Source organism: Pimephales promelas, chromosome 18 (assembly GCF_988280905.1).
Source record: "Pimephales promelas chromosome 18, fPimPro1.hap1.1, whole genome shotgun sequence".
In the NCBI taxonomy this organism is placed as follows: Eukaryota; Metazoa; Chordata; class Actinopteri; order Cypriniformes; family Leuciscidae; genus Pimephales; species Pimephales promelas.
Window position 1 is genome coordinate 4,394,908 of NC_142786.1, and position 27,697 is coordinate 4,422,604.

Below are 27,697 nucleotides of genomic sequence, written 5' to 3' on the forward strand. Positions count from 1 at the left end.
TTAAAAGAAACAGTAACCTTTTTATTGAACATTTTATTGAGGTCCCAAAAACCATCATCAACAATATTATGTAAACAATATTAATTAGGAAAATAATAAAAAACAAACAGCTCAAATTTCCACAGCCCCCAGGGTTGAGCGGACAGTACGAGGGAGTGGATTCAAGCTAAGACGAGATATCATGTGCAATCAGGAATGTAGACATGGTGTGCGGCGCTGTGAGGACTGGAGTCTGCTGAGGGCTACTGCTGGACCTGCCGACATCAGACAAACAACACTTAACAAGAGATGCGACACAACGGCAAATCTGCAGGATGTCTATTTGAATGATGAGCAAAATTTATGAAGTGTCTAAAATATCGAAAATGTGATGAGGTTTTCTGTACTTAATGACTCTGTCTATCATTTATGTATAAGGTTAGATGTGGCACAGAGCTAAATTTAGACATTGCACAATATATGTCGACGGTTTAATGGGGGAAAAGACTAGCTCCTGTGCTTTCACAGTGGATAAGTGGCATGTTTTACTTTGAAAACACGACATAATTCATGACAAGTTTTGTTTTTCCATGATCGATTCAGAAAGTGAATGATTTCTGGGAAAACCTTAGTGGTTACTCTTGTGCAGACTTAATATGTAACGAGTGTATGGCTGACTGAATAAAGAAACAATAATAGCCTTGTATGGATTATGGATGTAACTAAACTATTTTTTTGTATTAAATTTTATATTTATTTAATTGTATTCGTCTCTCATCTTATATATTTAGGCCCGATAAATCTTAATCAAATTTTATATAATTTTTGAGAGCCTGATTAAAAAAAAAAAAAAAAAAAAAAAAAAAAAAAAAACTCACCAATAATTCCATGTGCTAAGCAAACAATAACCATGTCTGATTATAATTTTATGTAACCTATGACAGACTTCCACTACATGTTGCACTGAACTGTATTTTTTTTTATGATTTCAATCATATTTCAAGCAATTCAAAACCATCATGGTGAAGTGTGCAATGCATCTGAAGTGTCTCAGCTCAAGGAACTAATTAGCGGTCAACTATTACATGAAATTACTAGGGCTGTGCAAAAATTAATTGTGATTAATCACATTGAAAATAAAAGTCTGTGTTTACATAATATATTTGTGTGTGCTGTATATAATTATTTTGTATATATATTTAAGAAAATGTGTTATTCATATATAAAATATTTATATAACATAGATTATGTATTTATTTTATATATAAATATATATAAAAATACAAAATTTAAGCGCAAATAATTCTTAAATATATACATGCATGCATAGGTATTTATATATACACAAAATAATTATATACGACTTTTATTTTGGATGCGATTAATCGCAATTAATTTTTGCACAGCCCTAGAAATTACATAAATGCATTTCTAAATAAATTAAAATACATGGGAATCAAATAATAATTTCCCCCACTGTATATAAACGACTTGCTAGTAAGTACAGTTTTTTTTTTTTTAAATACTAAATGTAGACTATAAAAACTTAGCATAAATCCTAGCAGTACAGGTAGGTGTTGACATACCTGCTGAGACTGTGTGTCTGGTCCTCTGCTGGCCAAACGGCTGAGAATGTTTCTTTCAGACATTTGCAGCCTCACGGCAACAGGCGGGATCCTGGCGATGGTCGCCGGGAGACGGGTGACATCTGCTTTCATGTCGCTTAGCAACTCCTCCAGCTGTTTTAGTACTATCAGAAACAAATACAAAGAGGAAGTGAGTGTGTGTTGTCTTCTGTAACTCTGGAATGACATTAAAACAGCATGAGCTCAAATTAAGTACCTTTGTGTAGGACGGCGTTGGCAGGTTTGTTTCCGGACATGGATTCCTTGCTCAGGTGCTGGTGGGACTCGGCCAGACACTCCACTTCACTGAAGCGTGTGTTGAGAGCCATGGAGGGGTGAGAGGGGTCTTCAGTCATGTTGAGATACGCAGCTCTGCGCAGCTGTTCTTCAATCACCAGAGCCTGCTCAAGCAACTACACAAGAAAATTGTTACTAAGGCTACGTTCACACACACATTATATGGAATCTGATCTAAAATAGTTTAATTTTCCAGAATATCTGCATTGGTGTCTATGGCAAATGATATTGCGTTGGTAGGTATACATCAACAACTTCAACACTGAGGGGTTTGCAATAGACCATTTCACAAGATGTAAACAACACTGGTCCAGAAACACTTCCTGTTTCAGTTTTTTAACACTACATAAAAGCTGAGATAAATTACAACCAACAGAACATTTAAAACTGAATCAAAAAGTTAAACAAACATCTTTAAGATGTTTTCTTTAAAATGTGAAATAAAGAAAGCAGTTACAAACTGAAACAGGAAGTGTTTCTGGACCAGTGTTGTTTACATCTTGTGAAATGGTCTATACATATGTCGTCTTATTTATAATATGACGATGTTCAACTGGAACCGTATTAAGGCTCGTATGCGTGGATTTATTCATCTCCGCTGGTTTCAAATCATGTCTCTGTGTTATTGGCATTTTCTGCTCATCCAGCACTTTGCAACAACACAGCATTGTTTTCAGCATGTTCCCTATAACAACGTCACATGTTCATGTTTACATGGCGAGAGACAGTCCCAAACCAAGAGAAATCTAATCAGAGCAGTCGGACCGAAATGGATTTCCAGAAAAGCTAAATGAATAGGATTTAAAACCATGAATAGGATGAATAAAACTAAAAATGAATAAAACTATGAATAGGATTTAAAACCATATATGAAATGTAGTTAGAAATGGATTTGTAAAAAACACTTCAGTGTTTCCCCTGGGATTTTTTTTCAGGGGTGGGGACTGCTAAGTGTTGCGGAGCGGGCGTGTTACGGATACGCAGTGTACATTTTTTAGCAATCAAAAAGCATGTCTAATTAATTGAAATCATTTATTATAAATCATTAAACTTGTACAATATTTGTGTGCTTCTGTGTACTGAACTGCTTTCTATTTATTAGCTTTCCTCAAAAAAAGACAAATTACGTGAAAATCCGCGTTATACAGTAAATTCCTTTTTTTATGACTGGATTTCGTCAGGATTTTAGGGGGGGGGGGTCGTTTTCGTTAACAATGGTATGGAAAACTGCACTTTGCTGTTCACACTTGGTAAATTGATCGGATTTCAATCAGATATGAGCAAAAATCAGATTTGGACTGACAGTCTGAACGAGGCTTATATTACGAGACTCCGACTTGTTATGACAAGTTCTAGGCGATTTTTTACTTGTAAATTCTGAATTTTTGGAGCGCTCCGACCGATGCGGATTCATTTAGACACAGGCATTTAGCCAGATTCATAGAAACGTATAAGATGTGATCAGAATATCACAGGTTGTCATCTCATAATTACAACATGATGTGAACACAGCGTATCTCGTATATCGTGACTTGTATACAACCAACAAGAAAAAAAGATTGATTCCTTTCATTATACCTTGAATCTCCTGGCCAAAAACTTGTTCTTGATCTCCAGGAAGTTTCCTCTGTTGATCTCTCCCTTGAAGGGTTCGTTGAGAATGGTGAATCTGACGTCATTCTGAATATCTTGCCAACGAGCATAACCATGTCTGAGGCGGTGAGTTAAGGTACATTTCATATTCAACGTTTCATTGAACACACGTAGCACACACTGACACGTGCACATACACTGAAAGCAGCTGGGTTTTTTAAGGATACTGTATGATGCCAGCAAGTAGCCAGTAGTCATGGCGACGATGCCAGATCTCGTTGGTCTTCTTGGTGACGGTGGCGGCTCGCTCTTCATTCTGCCACAGTGAGTGTAATTCTGTGAGAAAGAAAGAGAATTAGCTCTAACGCAAAAACTGAAAATGATGACAAATTTAATTCTGCATTTTTAAGGAATATATTATATGTGCAACATGCTACAAGAGACAAAGGAACAAAACATAAAATGTATTAAAAATATACTGATTGATAAAACTATTTTTGTAGGTACTGAAATTCTGTTTAAACAGTGTATTTTTGTTACAACATTGTCCATTACAGATATATTATGCATTTTTTTTAAATACTATATATAAATGAAAATGTAAGACAAGTCTTCACAGCTCGTTAAAGTCCCACGTTTTTTGGATCATAACGTCTTATAGCTTAAAAGTAGTACACAACCTGAAACAAACACTCTCAACAGGAGATCTTACCGGTAAACCCTCCATCTGCAATGTTGAACATGAACCGTGTTTTGGCTTTCTTCCTCTCTTCAGCGACTGCTGCTGCAGCGACGCTGTCTTTGGCACTTTCTCCGTTCTGTAGTTTTCCTGCTTCCTCCGTCTTACCAGTTTCCTTCTCATCCTTCTGACCTGCAACGAAAAGAACGACAAGTTAGTAAAAATCCATAAAGTACATAATCATATAAAATCCAATCAGGTGGTACAGACCTTTCTTCTCGTCTGTAACAGGGGTAGTGTCCATCTTCTCAGGTTCATCATCCTTTTCTCCTGAAAGGACGTATAAATAGAAATTAGCCACTGTAGTTTTGAATTTTAAGATTTTTGAACCTTGAGATTCCACATTATTAAAGTTTAATGGCTTGTGAATGCCATTCCTGTTCACCTTTGTTGTCTGAAGTTTCCTTCTCAGCCTCAGATCCTTTGGGCTTGGTGTCTTCGGTCTTCTCATCAGCTTCTCCAGACTTCCCTTTCTCCTCTTCCTTCTCAACTTGATTCCCATCAGCCTTATCTGGCTCTGAAGAAGACTCGGGCGTCTTTTCCTTCTCCTCTTTGTCTTTTACTTTCTCTTCAGGAGCAGAGGAAGCTTCATCTTCATCCGGAATGGCAATGACCTTTTGATGAAGAAATAGAATCACCTCATTAATAACCAAAACCTTCTTAAGTCACATGGTTAAAAAAAAACACTGAAAATTAAGCAGAGATACAGAGAGTTTGTTGCATAAGCTGACACTTACTTCATTGTCTTTATTTTCACTGGCCTCCTTCTCACCGTCTCCATTTTTCACCTTTTCTTTTTCAGCATCTTTTACACCATCTTCTGCTTTAGAAACACCATCTGTACACCACACACACACACAAAAAGGTTTAGTATTTGGACTAGAGGCAGACCGATAAAGGATTTTGAAGGCCGATACCGATACAAATATTTGTTGGTTTTAAAATCCGATATATCGGCCGATATTATTATTATTTCAGAAACGCACAACAAAATATTGACAGATTTCTCTAACATTAGTTATTTGTAGTTATTTATGAGTTTTAACTAAAATAATATGATTAATATGAAAATAATATGAAACCTGTTTCTATTTTCACAACAGAACAGAGGAACATCAAAATATATTCAAGTTCTGATAAATAAAATAATAATTAGCCCCTAACATTGCATTATAGTTATAAGCTGCGTGATTAGTCCGTTTTTATTTTATTTTTCAAATATTCATTTATCGGCCATTATAACTGCCGATACCGATATTTTAGAAAATTGCCGATAATATCGGCCTGGCTCTAATTTGGACCGCAATTTTTGCAGTAATACGCCTTATTCGCGGCAGCACCATCTTTGTTTTTTTAATGAGAATGAAAGCGAGGCTGTGAGGGATAGACTTGCATCTCTTCAATGGGCTGTACTGTTATTTAATGTGTTTTCGGATTGTTCTGCTCATGAAACACTGGAAAAATATCTTTTCAAGAAATGTCAGTTGACAAAAAACTCCCGACAATGAAAGCTGTGTAAAATTGTAAGTAATCTAGCCGCTTTATTCAGCTTTCTACAGCGGATGCCATTGGAAACACGGTAAGTCTATCCCTCACAGCCTCACTTTCATACCTGCCATGGCGCTGCTCTGAATAAGGCCTATAGCCCATAAAATGAATACATTTTAATGCTGTGTCAGCAGCTGAGGCTATTTTCATGGCAAGAGCTGTTGTATGTTTTCTACAAGTTATCAAGGAGATGTATAAATATAATAAAATAAAACCAAACTTTAGAAAAATACAATAAATAAAATTTACACAAGGACTTGTTCAGTAATATCCTTCCAGAAAAGTTTTAAAGTCAACATGAAAAACATTTTAGGGCAGGACTTTTGGGAATTAATTGGATGCTTAAATGGTTGTGGTTTGCTATTGGTCGATCTCTTGTGAGAACACATGAAGAACATGCATAAATTTGGAACTTCACCTTTCAGCAGAAACACATGCGTCAGTCAAGTCTAGAATATACTAAACAGCTGGTGGACACCACTTGACAAAATCTTGTTTTGAAAGGGAATGAATGTTTGCTGGAGATTTTGAGGATGAATTGGTCACAAACGGGAATTAGACGAGTGAGCTGAGGCGTGCGGTACCTGGAGCAGGAGTGTTCGGCTGAGTGTCCGCTGGAGTGCCAGTAGAGGGCGTTTTGCTGGGGGAGTCGGGCTGGCTGCCGGCGATGGACACGGTTTTATTCTCATTCAACTCCATCATCCAGGGCATGGACCACTGACCGTTTACATGCTCGAACTCTTGCACCTGAAAACAGAGGTTATCCAAATGCCCACAATTAGACAATTTCAAAAATTAAACTTTGATTTCAAGCATCTTAGAATTTTTAATATGAACTCACTGGTATTGCATTTTAACCACGCGATAATTTACCTTCTTTCGGATCAACGACATCACACCAATACGAGTAAGGACGTGTTGCCGTGACAGTCCCTCCCGAGGAACACCATCGGCAAAGCTTTCAGCACCATCCGCACCAGGCTCACATAAGTGCCGCATAAAGAGTGAGACGTAAGCCCTGAGAGAAAGAGAAACCGCTTTATAGATCTTGATACTCCAAAGATACGAATATTTATTTAGGATTTTATGGAGTTTGAGGAGTGCATTTTGCTTTTGATTTTTCAAATGTTTTTTTTAAAGAAGTCTCTTATGCTCACCAAGACTATATATTTGATCAAAACACAGTAAAAACTGTAATATTGTGAAATATTAAAATGGAAAGTCTTCAATGTCACGTGATCCTTCAGAAATCATTCAAGAAACAAACTTAGGATAACAGAAAAGTTAAAAAAAAAAAAAAAAAAAAGCACCTTGGGGTGCATTTCCCAAAAGTATCGCTAGCCAACTATGGTCGCAGGTTCCGCTAAATTGTGTTAATAACGACAGAGCTTGCGACCATAGTTGGCTTTGGGAAACACAACTCATCTAGGGACATCTATAATGATAAATGGATTAAACAGATTGAAAATAAAATCACTAAATGAGCTAAAACTCACTTGAACTCCTTCTCTGATTTGCCACGCAAGTCTCTGACCAGCCACTGGGTTGTGAAGGCGTCCTGAGGCGGCATCCCATAGCGCATCACCGCGTTCAGGAAGGCCTTCCTCTGACGAGCGTTGAAACCCAACACCTGTAAAATCAAGATGTTTTAGTAAGTGCAACTCAAAACAAAAAAAATCCCAGTTTATTCTTCCCTCACCTCAATGTTGCCGCTCACTCTGGCCAGCAGGGGGGGCAGGGGTTTGTCTTTGTCGTTTCTGAGGCCTTTCCTGTTAGGTCGCCGTGAATTGGCTGCAAGCAGACGACAAAATTGTGCTCAGAAAAAGGGCGTTAACATTTTATAAATCTTTTATACATTTCTAAATTCCTATCTTTACTTTTCGTCATGCTCATCTCACCTTCTGATCGTTCGTCAAAGTCCTCATCTCCTTCCTCTGAAGCAACGGAATAATCTGATTGGCCATCAGATTGATCATCCTGCCAGTCTGAAACAGAGCATGAAAGATGATTGACGTTTTCAATTGCTTATAGTTGTTTAAATGTTATTTTAAGTTATATATTAAAAGTTATAATATTTTAAGTTATAACGTCATATATTAACTTGAACAAAATGCCAAGCATGGTTTATAGTTTAGATTTGATCACGTTTAGAAGTTTTGTTAATCCTTACGTGTCTTACCTCGGTCCTCTTGGGAGCCATCATTGTAGTTGACCTGTTTGCGGATTCGTTTGCCCTTGCCCAGATTACGAGCCAAATCCTCCTGCTGCTGCTCATAATGGTGTCGGAGCAGCTTCTCCCAGTAATCTGGATCCACACTTTCCTCCTGCTTAATGATCTCCCTCTGAACTTCCTCTTCCTAGGGGAGAAGACAAGAAAGAACAGTGAATAAGAGCAAAATATGGCAAAAGTGAGATACATAAATGTAAAATGAAGTTATGTGCCAATCAGTCAGTATGAGACATGAATAAACCACAGATTGATGTGTCATATCACTTGTGTCAACTATGGTGGCACGATATGGTGAAAACAATAATATTGCACCTTTTCTGGTAAAAATTGTAAATGGCATATAAAATATGAGTTTTTCATTGTTTTAATTTGTACTATTACAAAGTAAAAATAAACTAAACCATTGCAATACCTTACTAGTGTATTATTACTACTATACTAGTATAATATACCTTAAATTTACCTTTAAAATAAGGTATTAATATTGTACTTTTTTCTAATAAATTATACATTAATATATAAAAGTAAATTTAGTATTTAAGAAAAAAATTTAAGCATGCTAAATTTACAAAACTAATATTTAAGGCTGTTCTCAAACATTAAACCAAGTAATATTACTATTATAATATATCACTGTATGATAAAAAGTATTTAAATATAATAGTATTTAAAATAAATTCTCAAAATGGTCTTAATAAACTGTATAGTTTAATTTTGGCATAAAACAGGAGGAGACTATTAGCTTCTCTTTTATTGACAGAGGGCTTATAATCTCTTTTCATTGCAAGTTTGCAAAGTATTTGCAAAGTATCGCATTTTGTGTTTCTAAACGCATTTTATAAAGCAACATCACGATTTTGGTTATTTTTTGATTTACTGTGCAGTCACACAGGTCCAACAGGCCAAATTGCTCTTTATCGGCACTCACCGCTTCCTCCTCGTCCTTGACCACATACTGAGCCACTTTGAAGGAGCTGAGATACTCGTTCATGCTCTGGATCTCCGTGTCATCCGTGGCGTCCTGGTTCCGATCCAGCAGCCGATCGATGGCTTTGTCGTCATAGTGAATCACGCTGCTATCCTCTTCTTTGTTCTCTCCTTAACAGACAAACACAACCAGTTTCACACATCTCAGTTCCTAAAGTGAGAAGCTGTACAGCTATAAAGTAAGAAGGAAAGACGTTTGTAATTCCAGCCACACCTTCTCCCTCGTCCTTGAAGAGCTCCTCTGTACCAAATTTGAGAATGTCATCCAGCTCCTGTTTGGACATTGAACCGGTCTTTGAGCCCAATCCAGGACGCACAACCAAGTGAGTCAACATCATCTTCTTCTTGGCCACCTTGAGATTAAACGCAAAGACCAATCAGTTTACATTCAAAATACAGTATTGCCAATTTTTTTTTTTTAAAAAGTCACTTCCCAGAAAGATAGGGTATACCTGAGTAATTCTTTCTTCTACAGAGGCTTTGGTCACAAAGCGGTAGATCATCACCTTCTTGTTTTGACCAATCCTGTGAGCTCTGCTGAAGGCCTACACAGAAGTGAAAATGAGGACAACAAACCAAACAAACTCTAAATGAAACACTTAAGTTTCTGAAGATTATCTTGACACCAAATAAACCGGCTTTGCTCCGGAGGAACCTTTTCATAGTTCCCTTGAACTACAGTCAGAATGACCCGCGTTTTGGTGTGTTTGCACCGCAGGAACTGGGAATGATTTTGGTTCTAGGAACGACTTTTGGGGGAGCTAACTTAGCTAAAATAGTACGGTCTAACCCAGCTCCATAGGAACTACCAGCGACGCAAGTGTACCCTGATTGGACAAACGCACGCCAAACACCAGCACCCGCCATATAAAAAAAAAGCTCCATATTTACTCCACGTACAAACTTTACGAACATGGAAAACAGCGATAGATGGTCCTCTCAGCCTAAGGAGAAAACATAACTTTGAGAGGACCAAGCTAAATATGATGTGATTGGGGGTGGATTTCAATGTCAGGTTTTGGTTCAAAATATGCATAAACATAGTTCTATTTAAAGATCAACAGTCTGTCATTAGTCTTTAGTCTGCCACAAAAAAAATCATGAACTCAAATGTTATTGTGTTGACAACGATTGTTGTCAGGGCGTTGCTATGTGGTCCAAAGGGTGTTCAGGATGGTTATCGGGGCATTGCTATGTGGTCCATAGGGTGTTCTGGATGGTTGTCAGGACGTTGCTATGTGGTCCATATGGTGATCCTGGATGGTTGTCAGGGCGTTGCTATGCGGTCGATAGGGTGTTCTAGAGTTATTGCACAGGCTAAATCAGACCTTTCAGGGTATAGCCTAATGCTTATAAGCCTTACATCAAAATTATTATTAAAACTAAATTGTCGGTCATTAAATAGGAAAATTAATTGTGTAGATTATTTGCTTCAAGTGTAACCCGACATCAGACATTAAGGCCCGGCCGAAGTATTTTTTTGCACACACAGTGACACGACCAATCAATCACTCCTTTGCTGCTTTCACACCAGATGTGAATAGCGCGTCAAATTCGCCCCTACCACATCTAGTTATACGCGTGAACACTTTGAATCCAGCGAATTGATGCGTGTAAAAAACAAAAAGTTTAGTTTGCTTTAGTATATTTTTCGGGACAATTAAGGCCGGTTTCGGGATTCTGGACAACAGCTTAGATTTTGGGAGGTCTGGTCACCCTGGTCCTACTGGCGATGCGAGTGCCACCAGGGAAATGGCACTAGGGGAACATTTAGTTCTCGGGGAACCACCCTGGTGGCTGCTACTCAGTGCAAAAAGGGGCTATAGAGTCTTTAGCGGATGAATGATCTTACTTGAATGTCATTGTGAGGGTTCCAGTCCGAGTCGTAGATGATGACTGTGTCTGCGGTCGCCAAGTTGATACCCAAACCACCGGCTCTGGTCGATAGCAGGAAAGCAAACTGAGGAGCACCAGGAGCTAGAGCGAAAAAACAAATCATTTTGACATTTGAACTACTTTGAGAAATTGACTTTATACAGAGCAACAGAGAACAAATGCATGGACCATATTAGTTCCACATCTGGTCCTACCATTAAAGCGGTCAATGGCTTCCTGTCTCATGCCTCCAGTGACGCTTCCGTCAATACGCTCATATTTGTAGCCCTCATTCTCCAGGAAGTCTTCCAGCAGGTCCAACATTTTGGTCATCTAGAGAAGAGGGACCACATATCTCAGGCCCCGTCCACACTACTGCGTTTTCGTTTAAAAACGGAGACCTTTTGCTACGTTTGCACCTCCCGTCCACACTAAAACGGGAAAAACGAAGACCTAAAACGGAGAAGTTTAGAAACGCTGCAGCTGCGTTTTGAAACTCCGGAGGGCGTTTTAGTGTGGACGAGACAAAACGTAGGACTTCAGAAACGCTGACGCTTGGCTCCATGATTGGGTGTTATCAGTCATGACGTATCCTTCCCTGATTCGCCAACCACTGTTTACACCGGCGCGCGCATGCCCAGTGTTGGTGAATGGTCACGTGATCTCACGTGATCTGCGTTTTCAGTCGTTTTAATGTGGACGGAGATCAATTTTAATACGCAGACAAAACGCTGGTGTGGACGGAGAACGTATTCGTTTTAATTCTCCATTTTTAAACGAAAACGCAGTAGTGTGGACGGGGCCTCAAACTCCTGCTGTTCATCATGGGTGTTTTTGTCAATATACACTTTTTTAAAAATCTTTTTACAGCGTTCAAAAGGTCAGTAAGACTTTTAATATGCTTTAAGAGGTCTGTTGTGCTCACTAAGGCTGCATTTATTAGATCAAAAATACAGTAAAAAAGCAATATTGTGAAATATTACTAACATTTTAAACAACTTTACATTTGTAAAATACATAAAAATAGATAAATGTATTCCTGAGATGAAAAGCTGAATTTTCAGCATCATAACTCAAGTCACATGATCTTTCAAAAAAATGTGAATATACTGACTTGTTGCTCAAATGTTTTTTTTATAGAAACAGTGATACATTTTTTCAGGATTGTTTGAGGAATATAAATTTCAAAAGGATCAAACTTTTTATTTTAAATATAAATCTTGAGTCTATCCAAGTCTTTACTGTCACTTTTGACCAATTTAATGATCCTTGCTGAATAAAAGTATTAATAAAATAAATAAATAATAATAATAAAAAAGAACCCCAAACTTCAGAACAGAAAGGCAAATAATTAATAGCAATATTTATTATTATGGATACATTTCTAGCAACAGAAAGAATTAAAAATAAAAAATTAAGAAAATTATTTCTAAATAAATAAAATGCTTGTGTACCTGAGAGAAGATGAGCACTCTGTGTCCACCGTCCTTGAGTTTCCGCAGCATCTTATGCAGTAGCAGCAGTTTGCCAGCAGATTTAGTCAGGGCACTGCCCTCGTACATCCCATTGGGCATCTTGGCAGCTTCCTGTTTCACACAGCCAATCAGAGAGCAGGATCTCTTCAATTGACTTGCTTTTATCCTCAAATCACATTCTAGAACATATGCTATTGATCTATTAAAGGTGAAAAAAATGGCAAAAACTGGAGCGTACCATAGCAGCCACAGGGAAGAGATAAGGATGATTACAGCACTTCTTGAGGTCCATGACGACGTTAAGCAGGGAGACCTGGTTTCCTCCGCTACGAGTGTTCAGAGCCTCAAAATTGCGGGTCAGGATGAACTTGTAATATTTCCTGGATTAACATATGAGATTTAAAAAAAAACTGTCTCTACCAATCCTGTAACCTAGTTCGCAGTCCACACCACATCACATACTCACTTTTGCATGGGGCTGAGCTCGACTCGGACGATGAGCTCGGTTTTGGAGGGCATGTGCTTGAACACGTCTGCTTTGAGTCTCCTGAGCATGTGCGGTCCCAGCATGTCGTGAAGCTTTTTGATCTGGTCCTCCTTGGCGATATCGGCAAACTCCTCCAAGAAACCTTCAAGATTACTGCAGAGTGAGAGATAAAGAGTGTCATTTATGTCTGCAGACGGACAGGGGCCACCAGGGGGTGCTAAAGGGGTTCATTTAAAAATGTACAAGAATTTTTTTATAGTGCCGTCAATCATTAAAAAAACAACTTTTCACATTTTTTTCTGTGATTAAATGCAATTAAAAACACTGAAGTTTATACATTAATATATTTTATAATTTAATAATTTCAGCAAATTAATGTAGAAACGTGAAACCATTATATTTTAAATACTTCAAATGGCATATTTTTAAGAATGAAGGCCAGTATCACTAATATTAATACAGCTACTGAGATCTCGATAAATTCATTTTCCCCACAAATTTAAACATTTATAGCTATTCAACATTACAGTGTATCGAAAGCTATAAAAAAAAATTTGTCTTCATATATTAGGCTTAAACAAACACTTTACATCTAAATGAACAATCCTCACATGAATCATATAATAACTGTAATTTACCTGTGCCCTTCCTAACAGTCTTACATGTAGGAAATATACAGAAATTGAATGAAGTTATCATACAGTCGACACTGCATAATTTATAAATTATATAAAGATTAATCATTATTAAAGGTACAAAAGTTCTTCAGTCAGTGAGTAATTTTCTGTTACCTTTGTGCTTTGATTAACATTAATAACAGACAGCATTCGTGGCTGCTGTCACTGCTCTAACGTGTCCTCACTCTTTACATTCAAGACTAACTAATTTAAAACTGCTCTTATGAACATACTCAACAAAACTGACATTTTGACATAAATATGTGCGTTATTGTTCGATCAAGCGTGAAGGAGAACTTGATTCTGGCGCGCTGTCAACTATGTTGGAAAAAGGCTTCAAGATCTTTTGGTTTGAAATTAATCAGAAAAATAAACATTTTGACAAACATACCTGAATCTCTCTGGTGTGAGGAAGTTGAGCAGATGGAAAAGCTCTTCTAAGTTGTTCTGTAGTGGAGTTCCAGTCAACAACAACTTATGCTGCAGAGGGTAATTGTTCAGCACCCTGAAAAACTGTAGAACAACCACAGCACAACATTAAAACGTTGAACCATCATAAAAATGTACTGTGTAATAAATAAGTTATGTGGTCAAACCTGGTTCAAATGACCAGTGTCAAATGACTAGGTCTCACCTTTGACTGGTTATTCTTCAGTCTGTGGGCCTCGTCAACCACCAAACAAGCCCAGTCGATGGAGCCCAGGACGGCCGTGTCAATAGTGATCAACTCATAGGAGGTCAACAGAACATGGAACTTTACAGATGCTTCTTTCTGCACGATAAGATAAACAATCATTGATTTACAAGCGTCTTAAGATGCTTTGATGGAAAGCAGAGATCTCCAACTCACTAACCTTCATCTTAGAGGGTTTCTTGCCACCACGGATGGCGTTGTTCTCAAAAGAGAACTCGTTTTCTCTGATGACAGCCCTGCTGTCCTTGTCACCGACGTATGTGACAACGTACATATCCGGGGCCCACATCTCAAACTCTCGCTCCCAGTTAATGATGGTGGACAAGGGGGCACTCACCAGGAACGGACCCTTTGAATGACCCTGAAGAACGAGCACACCAGCGTTTTAAAACTAAAGAAAGAGAACATGCTGTACAAAAGGTAGTAACATTCATGTCTCAGTGTCATTATATTTGTTTTTGCTTACAAAACATCAAATATACTATTGAGCAACAGCATTGTATGAAAATTGTATCTTTTTTAGAAGTTTTTGGCCAGTATGATTTTTAAAAAAAAAGATATTATTCTTGTATTTAACGTTCTATTTAATCAAAGAATCCTGAAAATAATGCATCAAAGTTTACACCAAAATATTAAACAGCACTATTGTTTCAAACATTGATCATAATAAGAAATGTTTAATGAGCAGGTATCAGAATGCTTCTGAAAATTAAGCTTTAAATATAAAATTACATTTTTAAACTGAAATCATATTTCACAACACTACTGTATTTTTGATCAAATAAATTCAGCATAAGAGGCTCTTTCATCAAAACAAAGAAAACAACAAAAATCGTACCCACCCCAAACTTTAGAAAGGTAATGTAGTTTTTCTTGGATTAAAAGATTAATAAAGCATAATGCATTTTAATTATTTGCTCCATTTATCTCATAACTAGTGCTGTCAAACGAATAAAATATTTATCGCATCAATGTCATAGTTAGCTCGCGATTAATTACATTTTAGTGTAATTAGCGGAGAGTTCGCATCAAGTGGTGTTTTAGACTGGAAATGCTGCGATGATAATAGTTCAGTTCACAACGACAAAACACACTGACCACTTTGGTCTTGTCAGTGGAATTTGGCAAATTTTAAAAGTAAAATTTCCATTCAGAATCTTATTGGCATCCATTTCAACGTTAACCAACTATTTGGCCGTCTCGCAAGCCCAAACAAGTGTGTGAGACGGCGTGCCTGTTTTGTTTCTGGTCTAGCTAGATCCACTTGCGCTTTGGTCGACGAAGCAACAAAAAGCAAGACATTGAAATGAATAGGTTTCATAGCGCAGCACCACGTCCTGTTGCAAAAGCACGTGAAAAACTACAAAGTTTGCTAAGCCAAAAAGATTGTTAATCGCACATTAAAAAAAAAACTGATGCCGTTAAAATGGGTTTGCGTTAACGCGATTAATAATGCATTTAACTGACAGCCCTACTCATAATCCATCATAACTCTTGGACTCTCAATGAAAGTTAGAACAAACAGGGCACCTCTTTATACAGTGAATAGAGGAAAACAGCAGTCTGCACGGTCTTTCCCAGACCCATCTCGTCTGCCAGGATGGTGTCGGTTCCCTGAGCCCAGGAGAAGCGGAGCCAGTTGAGCCCCTCCAGCTGGTACGGATGCAACGTTCCTCCTGTGGAGTCCAGATACTCTGGCTGACGATCAAACTTAATGGTGGGCTACAGGAGAGAAAAAGAAATGTGTTTTAACCATCAATGAGCAAGTGAATGATGCCTCTGGGTCTAATAAGTGCTGCCAGTGTGTAGAACCAACTAAATGAAGCTCACTTACATCCACGACAGGGTTCTCTGGAGGCCGGTCCAGTTTGCGCACCTTCCCCTTGATCTTCAACTTCTTTCCTGGTTTTCCTTCATCACCCATCATCAACTCCCTTTAGGACAGAGAAACAGACGAATATGATTGTGTGCATCAACACATGTGTGCATCAAGCACTTTCAGGCTATGAACCTGAAGGTTTCTCCTTAAATATCCTAAAAATCTAAATGTATTTCTTAATTTAAAAAACAAACTGTTTTTATAGTCTTTTGTATACATTTCATTGGCACTTTGCTTTTATGCTGTTGCAACCAAGACTGTTACTAACCAAAATATTTGTATTTGAAAGCTAAAATAAAATACATTTACATTTAAATTTACAAACAAACTTATTTCAGTAAGTTACCATTTCTAATATTCATTTAGTTTTAAATTGAAGCACTAAATTAACTGGAAATAAATAAAAGCTAAAATTGAACTGAAACTAAATTAATAAAACATAAATAGTAATATTTAAAAAATAATAATAAATTACAAAAGCACAAAACCACTAAATTTAACCAGTTAAAATTGTACAAATTTCAAATACAAGCAAATTCAAGATATCAAAATATGTAATTGTGTATAAATAATACTAAATATAACACTGACGGGAATTAAAAAATATCACAAACCAATATGAATTAAAGTCTTCCCTATGTTTTTTTCACATTATTGTGAAACTAAATTGTTGTAATTATTTACTGTATTTTAGTTTTATCATGATTTTATTTTTCATTATTTCATTTTTTTTTTTATTCTAAACTGTTTTAATTATTCTGATTTATTTTGATTATTTTAATTTCTTCTATGTAAAGCACTTTGAATTGCCATTGTGTATGAAATGTGTTATATAAATAAACTTGCCTTGCCTCGCCTTGCAAAGGTGGTTTCGATTCACATGTATACCTGTGGTTCCAGTACTGCAGTTTGAAGGTGTCAAACTCTGGTATATCCATATCTTCTGCCTCCCAGGTAGACTGATCGTACGTTACATCCCTCCACTTGATAAGGTAGTGACAGTTATTCTTCTTATCCACACTAAAAGGAATAAAACAACAAGTACGTCATGAGCCATGAAATTGACCGAAAGAGATTCAGTACAAAGTTCTTGAGCTCGTCTCACCTATGGTTCAGAATACGGTGAATCATCATCCACTCCATCTTGATGCCGAAGCGGTAGTACTTCTCCTCCATCCGAGCGTAGGTGGGGTCTTTCTTCTTTCTCTTGTCACTCTTGTCCTCATCGCCCTCAACACCGAAGTCTGTGGCTGGTGGCTCGTCCATGTCGTTCTTGCGCTGGTAGTTCCTGAACATCACCTGACAGTGCATCTCCAGCTAGAGAGAGATGTTGCGAGCCAAAGTTAGGATCAAGGAAATTACTTAGGTGTGAATTCAGCCTAAATTTGGATTCATTATAACAGGCCATTGTCTGGATTCACAGACAGTAGATTAAACCTTGAAAGTTTGTGTTAAAGGGATAGTTTCCTTTGAAATTAATTTTGGGATGTTTTAGCTTAATCAATATATTGTAATTTATTATAGGTCATTTCTTTTAAATGTATGTCTTATGTTTAATTTAAGAGGAAAATTTACACTTCAGAGCAAATTTTATATATTACCGGTAGATTTATTTGACGGAATTGTTATTGCTCTTTCTTTTTAGCTTAAAGGTATAATTCACTTTGAAATGAATTTTTATTGTATGTTATGGTATGTTTTAGCTTACCTCAAGGGCATCCAAGATGTAGGTGTCTTTGTCTCTGCAGTAGTTTCCATTTTGATATTTTTAGGTCAAACAGTTCTTGTCGGTCATGTCATGTAATGGAGGTCTATGGTCACCACCTCAAAGAGCATGCACAGAGCATGTCTTAGGCCATCAATGTGTACTAACATTACGAGTCATTAAATCATGATGTTTAATCTGGACTTCTCTGTGCGTGCTTTTTTGAGGTGGTGACCATAGACCTCCATTATATGACTGACAAATGGTTTGACCTAAAAATTTCAAATATTGAAACTACAGGGAAACAAAGACACCTACATCTTGGATGCCCTTGAGGTAAGCTAAAACATACCACAACATACAATAAAAATTCATTTCAAAGTGAAGTTTACCTTTAAGCTAAAAAGAAAAAGCAATAATAATTCAGTTAAATAAATCTACCGGTAATATATATATATATATATATATATATATAATTTGCTCTGAAGTGTGAATTTTCCTCTTAAATTAAACATAAAACATACATTTATAATAAATGACCTATAATATATTGCAATATATTGATTAAAATAATTAAGATGACACTGCCAAGCCATTTTTAAGACCAAAATAAGATCCAGTGATGTACCTGTAGCTCGGAAACCCAGGAGCAGTGCCAATAAGACATATTCTGCCATTTAACAAAGAACTCCCTCTCAGGCCGACCAGCCAATGGTGTGGGGTCAGGCGCATCAGCTGCGAGTTCAGTGGACCGGGCCACAGGGGTCGGTGGAGGAGGTTCAGTCCAACGCCAGGTCAGAATCTTCTGCACCTTACCTTTCATAGTAGGACACTGGACAGAGAGAGAGATATCAAATATTTCACCAGTAATTATACAAATAGGCTATTTGTATGGTATCTAAATTATTATTCTTTTTTTAATCTGTAAATTTACATTAAGGTTCATTAGTTAACTACCTTAGTTAACATGAACTAAAAAAAGAACAATACTCTTCAGCATTTATTAATCTTAATTTCAACATTTACGAATACATTATTATGATCAAAGGTTGTATTTGTTAACATTATTTCATATATTTCAGATGAATAAATTGTGATTGTTAATGTATTTTGTCTTGTATGTTTATTGTATTTATTTTTGTTTTGTATTTTATGTGGAAACTTTACTGCGGCCTTCTTGGCCAGGGGTCCTTCGCAAAAGAGACTTGTACTCAAAGGATTTCCCTGGTTAAATAAGGGTTAAATAAAAAAAAAAAATGTAAAAAATTAGTTGAAGCACTGTGACCAAACATGAACAGCTGGATATTAATAAATACAAATATTAATAAATAGTGTAACAAATGTATTGCTTAATGTTAGTTAATACATGAACCTTATTGTAAAGTGTTACCAAAACTGCTAACGTGGTTGACTCACAGTGCAGCGAGGGCAGATCCATTCTCCGTTGGGAATCTCGGGCAGGGGAGGGTTAAGGCAGTGAATGTGGTATGATGAGGGGCAGGAGTCACAGCACAGCAGCTCTCCGCCATCCTTACACACTCTACAGAACTCCATGTGATGGTCGTCCTCTTCCGCCTCTTCTACCACCTCATTATCCTCCTCTCCGTTTGACCCGTCCTCGCGAGCCTCCCACTGGATGCCCATCTTCTCCTAAAAGATTTAATTTTGCAGAGTATAAGGTCACATCAGGGACATCTTTCAGATTGAACTCATTTGGAGATTGAAAGTTGGTTCACTCACACAGTGTGGGCAGCTCCAGGTGCCCTCCGGGGCCTTCTCCATATCAGGGTCCAGGCAGACCATGTGATAGGCTCGTGGACAGGTGTCGCAGAGAATGATTTCTCCTCCCTGCTGACAGACCTCACAGTAATCCTGATGATCCGTCTCATAGCCATCAATATCATCATCTCCTAGCAGAGAAAGAGAGAGAATAGATGAACGACTGATAGCATAGCCCGTTAGCCCTATGATTTCCATAATGTGGAAATAAGGAACGGAATTGTGGAATCCAGTAACAAAAATGGAATTTACTGTATGATGTGTAATGTCAAAGAATTTGGGAAAACTAGGAAACTAGTCTCTGTAATAATAAAGTGCATGAACACTGCAATTTAAATGTCAAGTCTGCAGGTTCTACGTGTTTGTGTGAATAGGTGGTGCAGTTTCGCAGTCTAAACATTAAAATGGAATCCAGAAAAATTAAAACAAATAAAAAGGAATTAAAAAAAAAAAAAACATTTCATAGAGTCCTAAGATAGTATTTTTTTTATTTAGGGGAGGATCTCTGATGGTTTTAAGATGTACAAGAGGCATCGGTTCTCAAAGGGAAAGGGAAAAGGTGTCTAAATAGGCCTGATTAAGCCCAAACGTTTCACAAGACAGAGAATAAGACCCTCACCTTTTTTCGTCTTCTTTTTGGGCTTCTTTTTCGCACTGCTGCGACTACTGCGGCTATTTGATCCATTCGAAACGGACACACTGTTCATACTGCCGTCATCAAAGTCACTATCCACGTCAACATCGTCCTCCTCACTCTAAAAAAAAAAAAAGAGGGGGGGTTGAAATATAAAGAATTAGATAGAGATAAATATACTGCGATTCTGTTCTTCAGCCCATAAATGACTGGAAAATTACTTGGATGTCATTAGTGAGACGCTGTCTAAAATTGGAAACAGGAAGAAAAAAAAATAGCGTGATCGTTCATGGAAAAGGGTTAAAGGATGAGTGCAAAGGCGAGCTGGAGAAATGAGCGAAGAAAAGTAGAACTGAGGGTCTTACAGATGAGCGTTTCCTCTTGCTGTTGAAGCCTCCTAGTTTGATTTTCAAAGGAGCAACCTTTTTGGTCTTCACCTTCTTCTCCTGAGGTTTGGGAGCAGGTTTGGACTTCTTACGTGCATTGGGACCTGAAATGCGCAGGAATTAGCATAATTTTTCCTTTATGCAAGCAAAACATTAGTGGCTAAAAACTCATACATCACAAATAAACCCTGCTAGCATGTGGAAAGCACAATGATCTACAATACTTTTCAAAAGTTTGGGGTCAGTAAGAATGTAAGGAAATTATTTGTTTGAATTTAATTAATTCAATTGAATAAATGTGATAGGAAAAGACTTCTAAAAAGTAACATTTCTATTTCAGGTAAATGCTGTTCTTTTGAACTTTCTATTCATTAAAAAACATAAAAACATTAGGCAGCACAACTGTTCAACATTGATCATTATAAGAAATCAGCAAATCAGCATATTAGAATGATTTCTGGAGGATCGTGTGACTATGAAGACTGGAGACTGCATTTTTCATCAAACAAATGCATTAAGCAGTCCATGTTTGCTTCTGCGCCGCCTTTTGCAAGTGAAATGAGCATCAGCGGTTTGCTGTCAGGTCGAATCAGTTTTAACTGCCCTTTTTAAGGTTCTCAGAAACCGTTAAAATGTGACGATGACAATTTAAAAACAATCTACAGTGAAACAAGCTTAATAGCGCATTATCAACACCGCAAAAAAACAACTGCTGAATGTTTATGATAATAACACAGCCCAGATGAAAATGCACAAATCAAATTAACATCTCAGCTGGGAAAAACAGCTTTTGTAATAGGAAGTCACTCACACGGACGAAGAGCGATCAGAATTACACAAACAAACAAAAATGAAACATCCTTGCACTCACCCTTGCCCTCTTTTGTCTTGGCCTTGCGTAAGGGAGCTGCTGGCGTAGCCTCGACGCTGACTTGGGCTGCAGGTGCAACGGCCGGAGCTTCGGTTTCAACAGACGCCGCGGCACTAGCGGCCGCCAGCGCCGTGGTGGCAGCGGCCGAGCCCCGCAGAGGATTGTTAGTGCTGAACTCACGCCACTTTGCTCCCAGAACCATCATCATTTTGGAAACAGCAATCTTGGGGTTCTTGGCAGCAATCAGAGGCCTGTGAAATTGCAGGGAGGGCATTGTTGTTGGTGAAATTTGGGAAATCCCTTTACATACACCGATGATTTTATTACTTTTTTTGGTGTAAAGCTAGCATCCAACTGTTTAGAGGGCCAAATTCAGTCATTTCAATAGTCGTGCGAAATTTCAATAATGTGACCGTACCTTTAGCCAAGCAACTTTTTTCAGAGTAAATGCCATGTTAATTATGATTAAGATGATCATATGTTGTAAGTCAGGAGATAACACTTCTAATTTGTCAGCAAAATTAAAAAAGCAGCAGTTAAAGTCAGCATGAAACAAAAGTTGCGATTGTGTTTTCTTCCCTATTGTTAGATATTTGTGATCTGATTGAAACGACTTTCCGAACATGACAAAATGTAGGGCAGGACTTGATCCATTGGGAATGGATTGGATTGTTTAATCAAGAGTTTTCCATTTTGATTTCACTTTAAAGTCACCATGGAAGGAAAATTAAAAAAATAAAAATTTGAATCTGATTGTTTTATAAATGATTTATCGATGCAAAATGACCCTTTTTTTTTTTTAAACTCACGTGTCTCGTAATATTTAATATGCCTCTTTTTGCCTCTTGCAGTGACTTCTCTTCTCTGATGACGTGTTATCTGGCACGGTGGGACAACCTGACACTCACATGTAACTCACTCCAGTTGTAAAACAGAGTCTGATCGGTCTCGACACATCATCTCTACCCACCATAACCGAGATCCAGATTCCATCGGTTGAACTTCAAATGACTTTGAGAAAAGACTCTCACAACTTCCATTTCATTCTGACTTAAAGATTCACATACAATGATTTGTGTCACATTGTTAATCTGGGTAATGCACTCATACCTGACGAACTGGCTGAAGGCTTTGTAGTTGGTCAGAGTTCTGTAGTCTTCCTCGGAGAAGACATGATCGATGTCCTCCATACCCCAGGTATCCAAAAGCTGAGAGGAACTTTTAGGCTCCTTAAAATCAGTTCAAAGCTTATGAGCGATTTGATTTACATGTACTTTACCATAAGAGTTAATTTAACTCTCAAATCTCATATGAACTCACAGAATCATCATCATCCTCGTCTTCCTCTTCCTCAGGTTCCCTCCGTTTGGAGGCTGCTGAGATTCTGTCGGCACCGGAGCTGCTTCTTTTCTTCTCCTTTGTGGTGCTGGCTCTTTTCTTCTTTTTCTTGCCTGGTGTGTAGTCACTACCCTCGCTCTCTGAGCGGTCTTCGCCATCATCCAGTTCTGGCCCATCCCCAGGCTCCGGAGAACTGATGCCGATATCCTGGAGGACATATAGGACATATTTTGATCACTTCTGGAGGCTGCTAAAATGATCTAATCTAATTATGATAATGTTCAAAGGTTTGGGGCCAGTAAAACATTTAACTGATGTGACAAAGAAATTTCTAACATTACAAAAGTCACTTTCAAATAATCCTGGAGAAAAAAAAGGATCATGTGACACTGAAGACTGGAGTAATGAGGCTAAAAAAATTCAGCTTTAACATCCCATTTTAAAATATATATTAATAGAAAACGGTTAAAACTATACAGAAAATGGTTAAAAACTATAATAATATTTCACAATATTGCAGTTTTTACTGATCAAATAAATCCAGCCTTGGTTGAGAATAAGAGACTTCTTTCAAAAAATCATCTCGAACCCAAACTTTTGAATGGTAGTGAAGGGAGAAATCACCATTTGTAAACACTCTTTGTCTTTTAGTAAGGGGTTAATAGTGAATTTCAACAGAGAGCTTACTTATGATGACTTATACAAAGCCTGAATGATCAGGACCGGTATTGGCCAATCATGATAATAAGAAATCTGTGGTCGGCATTGGCTGCAAAAATCCTGAACGGAGCAATCCCTACTTCCCATTTCTCAAACAAACACAGGTACCATCCAAGTTGTGCATGAGCCCGCTTTTACTTATAGTCCTTTTAACAACCACTTATGATGTTGCAAAAATCGATTTGAGATCTTTACTTTTAATAACTCAGCTTGTCTTACAAGATAAAGCCAATTACTTTATTTTGTGTTCAGTTGGGGTGTAACGATATTCAAACCGAACCGAAAAACCTCTGATGGTGTACCGAACGCGCCCGCCCGCCCCACCCAGCCCTTGTCCATTGTTGAGGATGATCTCACTTTACCTTATGTCACCTTTGGTCAGTGTTTATTAAAAAAACATCCAATAATGCAGAATATGCAATGATAAATATTATGTTATTATAAATATTATTAAATATTGTGATAAACATGAGTTGTTATATATATATATATATATATATATATATATATATATAACAATACAAAATAAATGGGTATGATTTTACACCAAAATTCAGCATATTGACACAAAATGATAACTGCAAATCCACCTTTCGCTGAATGGAGTCCAGTCGTTTCTGTGAATTGCAGCGATTCATTTGCTCCTCTTTCTATAGCAGTCTGTAAAAATATAACTCCGATTTTTTTGTCAAATCAAGTTGTACAGTCAAAACTCTTTCCCACTTTATATCTGTTTGTCTTTTGCGGCATTCACGCTGAAAACAAATACAGCCGCTCAGACTTTTTACCACTCACTGTGAGTAACTGCAGGCACTCCGGCCGACGGTGACGTCACGCGCATAACCTCTATAAGCTCCACGTTTTGTTACTTTCAATAAGAAACAGTGTCATTTCAAATTATGTCCATTTTTTCACAATATTAAAACAATAAATGCCATTTTGACGCCCTTTAATTTAGCGTGACAGATCACTATATAATAGGCGCCTTAGTTTAATCCCATGACTTCTTAAAATATTTTTTAATAATTTGGCCTGAATTTAAGATTTTATTCATTACAATGACTTTGAGATTTTGTTTATTAAGCATCAGCAGCGCACGAGTGAACGCAATCATCTCTTAATAATGAAAAACTAAACAAAAACTCCCACCTGAAATGTGCAGTTGTATACAATTTGTGTGGTTATAATTAATGAAGCAGTCGGACTGGGATTCGGTGGCTTTAAACATTTTTTTTATTTTGTACCATTGATATGAACAGTCATTAGGACATGTTATCCTATTTGCGATAGCAGCTAAATTGCTCTGTTTCTCATTAAGACACTGTGGAGGAGGTTTCTAAACCATAACATAAGGAACGTGAATACTGCATTATCCAAGGATATTACCCACGAACAATATCCACTCACACACTCACAAAAAAAGGCCATTACCTCTCTGCGGGAACGATTTCTCTTGCTGCTTTTGCTCTCACGGCTACTTTTTTTGGCTTTCTTCTTCTTCTTCACCTTTGGAGCATCATTCTCTGACAACTCCTCGTCCAGGTCATCCTCGTCTATGAAAAAAAAAAACACACATCAAATCAATTTGTCATTTTTAATAAATTATACTTTTTCTTGACTTTCCCAGTCATACTGATAAGTACTATTGGATTAATATTAATTTTAAAAAATGATCTAATAGAGATTTAATTATATTGATATATCTACTCAACTTAATATTTTGGACTGTAGTCAATTTAGTCTGTGTATTTAATATAATGTATATTCACTATAAAACTTTTGGATTTTTCTCATGTTCAGGCCTGAAAATAACAATAAAAACAAAATTCATGAGCTTGTGAACCCAGCTTGGAAACAATTGGAAATACTAAATCTGAGGAAATGTAATTTTGTGTCACTTCTTAGTCATATGGCGCTGACTTTATTCTGCAAGTCCTAGACTAAGTGTTCCCATGGATGACATTAATATAAGATCTTAATGGACTGGACTTTATATTTTATTATTAAAGACAATAGAGTTACTTGTTTTTCTCCAGACACCACAGTTACGTTATATTACTTCCATTAGAGGTAAAAGTACATTGTGTCTTATATGGTTAGTAAGGCACACAAAAAATACACCGAGTTCTTTGCTCCATTCAAAACACTGAATACCCGGGCAAAGCCGCCCACCTTTCAAGCATTTCCCTGAAAAACTAGCGTCACATCCGATTCCTGCACACACTGGTGTGCAAAAATCAAAATATCAAACTGAAAACCTATATTTATGGATGTTTTACAAGCAAAAAACGACATGTTTTTAGATTAAACGCTACAGGCCGACAGCGCGCGAACAGTGAGAGCGCGAGGACACTGAAAATCCTCACGCGTCAAACTCGCACGCGACTGTTAACGTTACCGGTAGGCCGCGAAACGCCAACGCCGGTACAGCAACAACATAATACATAAAATGTTACTATAATCCCACCAATACTGCTCAATAAGCGCACCAAGATGTTAAAATCAACGTAATGTGCCAAGTTTGTCTAATATGAGGGCATATTATTTGAGTGTGAAGGCAAAAATAGCAGGTAAGTCGACGGCTAGCCGCGTAAAAACCCGGCAACACAAAGCACTGACTAAAAAAACTGAAAGGGGGAGATAAAATGCAAATGTATACAAATACATAGCGTGATTAACTCGTTAAAATGACATTTATAGTTTAATGTTTTATAAGAAATTAAATATCAAGCATCAGCTCCGCTTGTTGTTACGTTAGCCGACTAGCCAGTAGCCACTGGTTCATCGAATAAATGAAGTTTCACAGCAATAAACTCCAACTGAGAACAGTAAATACGTCACAAATAATCCGTTAAAACATTTCATGTATCTACTTTCCATCCACATATGCAATAAGAAAAACCAATACCGACCAAAGAGTTGACCCGCATCAATAAACGTAAATATTTTACCTTGCATCATAGCCCGAGGTTCAAAATCGTCTCTATCGTCTTCACTGCCGGACATATTGTTGATAACACCAGATAGAGAGGATTGCGAACCCTTGTATGCCGATTTTCGCCTCCTCTGGTGCCTTCCTGAAGCCGGGGGAGGCAGAAAATAAAAGAACAATACAAACGGAAGTTAATACTCACGGTAGCATGCTGATCGTAGTGGTCACTACATGTCAAAAAAATTAGAAAAGCATGCAAATTTATGCTATATTATTGGACAAAACCCCTTTTGGTATGCAAGTGAATAAAATCGTCAATAAACTTTTAAAATACGCGGTTAAAACAAGTTATTGATATTTAATAGGCAAATGGGGCATGATGTGAGTGAGGCATTAGCTAAGCAGGCTAGGGATGCTAACCTGCAAAGTCTTCATAACTTTTAAGATTCCCTTAATTTTACATGCGTTAAAAGATGTCATAAATAGAATGATTTATAAAAACCTGTTATTAGAATTCATGTAATACAATTTTAGAAAGTATACTCACACAACTTGACCTATTCCCTTTTCAAACAAACAGCTAATGCAATTTAAGATGTCACCACGTTGTATTGGCTCCTTTTCATAAACACTTAAATACAATTTGTAAAATCCCTAATGATTAAGTACTGAAAGTGTATCCAGATAATATATTTTTTCTCGGCTGTATGATGCACACAACGTCGCAGTTTCTCCTTCTGCCACTTACACCCTTTGCATAGACACAAAGAGATCAGGGGCCAGACATCCCATAATAATCACCCTCCCCATATTCACACATACACATACATACAGACATTCACCCTTCCCCCCACCGCATAGTTACCTTGCAACATACAGACCATAATACCCCCCCCCCCCCCAACCAAAGACAGACCCTCTCTTCCCCATTCCACCATGCCCTTAGCAACAGTTGCTATGGAAACAGCCACCCCTCCCACCCCAGTTAACATCCCATAATAATAAACATAGTCACTGACATCCCACAATAACCATAACTCCGAAAAAAGAATGAACGGGAACTGAACCGGAAGAGAGAGAGAGAGGGAGAAAAAGTCTATTAGAAACTCCTCGTCAGCCAGCTTCCTTATTACAGTTGTGTATATACAGTATATGTACAGTGGACATTTGTGAGCGTATAAAATGACATTTATAATCAAAACTGAAAGTTAGTGCTCTTCCGTGCAATGGCATTTTAGAGCAACAAT

At 37.5% G+C, this 27,697-nt stretch overlaps 1 protein-coding gene across 4 annotated transcripts; it reads right to left on the minus strand.

The window, feature by feature from the left end:
• On the minus strand, positions 1 to 27,137 carry chd4a (chromodomain helicase DNA binding protein 4a). 4 transcript variants are annotated; one of them, XM_039681473.2, is made up of 41 exons: positions 26,998 to 27,137; positions 26,470 to 26,595; positions 24,950 to 25,071; positions 22,781 to 23,005; positions 22,571 to 22,689; positions 21,461 to 21,711; positions 20,569 to 20,693; positions 20,189 to 20,324; positions 19,531 to 19,700; positions 19,207 to 19,440; positions 18,419 to 18,622; positions 17,191 to 17,402; positions 16,974 to 17,105; positions 16,041 to 16,140; positions 15,737 to 15,928; positions 14,367 to 14,567; positions 14,147 to 14,284; positions 13,904 to 14,025; positions 12,815 to 12,988; positions 12,587 to 12,728; positions 12,328 to 12,459; positions 11,089 to 11,206; positions 10,851 to 10,975; positions 9,451 to 9,543; positions 9,213 to 9,351; positions 8,940 to 9,109; positions 7,961 to 8,138; positions 7,680 to 7,766; positions 7,481 to 7,572; positions 7,278 to 7,411; positions 6,655 to 6,799; positions 6,366 to 6,528; positions 4,971 to 5,071; positions 4,619 to 4,847; positions 4,444 to 4,503; positions 4,207 to 4,365; positions 3,722 to 3,830; positions 3,480 to 3,612; positions 1,822 to 2,017; positions 1,566 to 1,729; positions 1 to 254 (listed from the first exon to the last, which is right to left on the minus strand). In XM_039681473.2, exons 2-41 carry the CDS (start codon positions 26,522 to 26,524, stop codon positions 243 to 245), a joined length of 5,793 nt encoding a protein of 1,930 aa, XP_039537407.2. In that variant the 5' UTR covers positions 26,525 to 26,595; positions 26,998 to 27,137; the 3' UTR covers positions 1 to 242. The 4 variants fall into 4 exon arrangements, with proteins under 4 accessions (XP_039537407.2, XP_039537406.2, XP_039537404.2 ...); XM_039681472.2 differs by having other exon boundaries at positions 7,952 to 8,138; XM_039681470.2 differs by having other exon boundaries at positions 16,932 to 17,105.
• Between the last annotated feature and the right edge of the window lie 560 nt (positions 27,138 to 27,697).

Bases quoted from the DNA above. Each gene is read 5' to 3' on its own strand.
- chd4a (XM_039681469.2), bottom strand. From the start codon at position 26,524: ATGTCCGGCAGTGAAGACGATAGAGACGATTTTGAACCTCGGGCTATG. The intron at 4,848-4,970 runs GTAAGTGTCAGC...CTTCATCAAAAG, and splicing joins GTGAAAATAAAGACAATGAA to GTCATTGCCATTCCGGATGA. The intron at 3,831-4,206 runs GTAAGATCTCCT...TCTTTCTCACAG, and splicing joins TGCAGATGGAGGGTTTACCG to AATTACACTCACTGTGGCAG.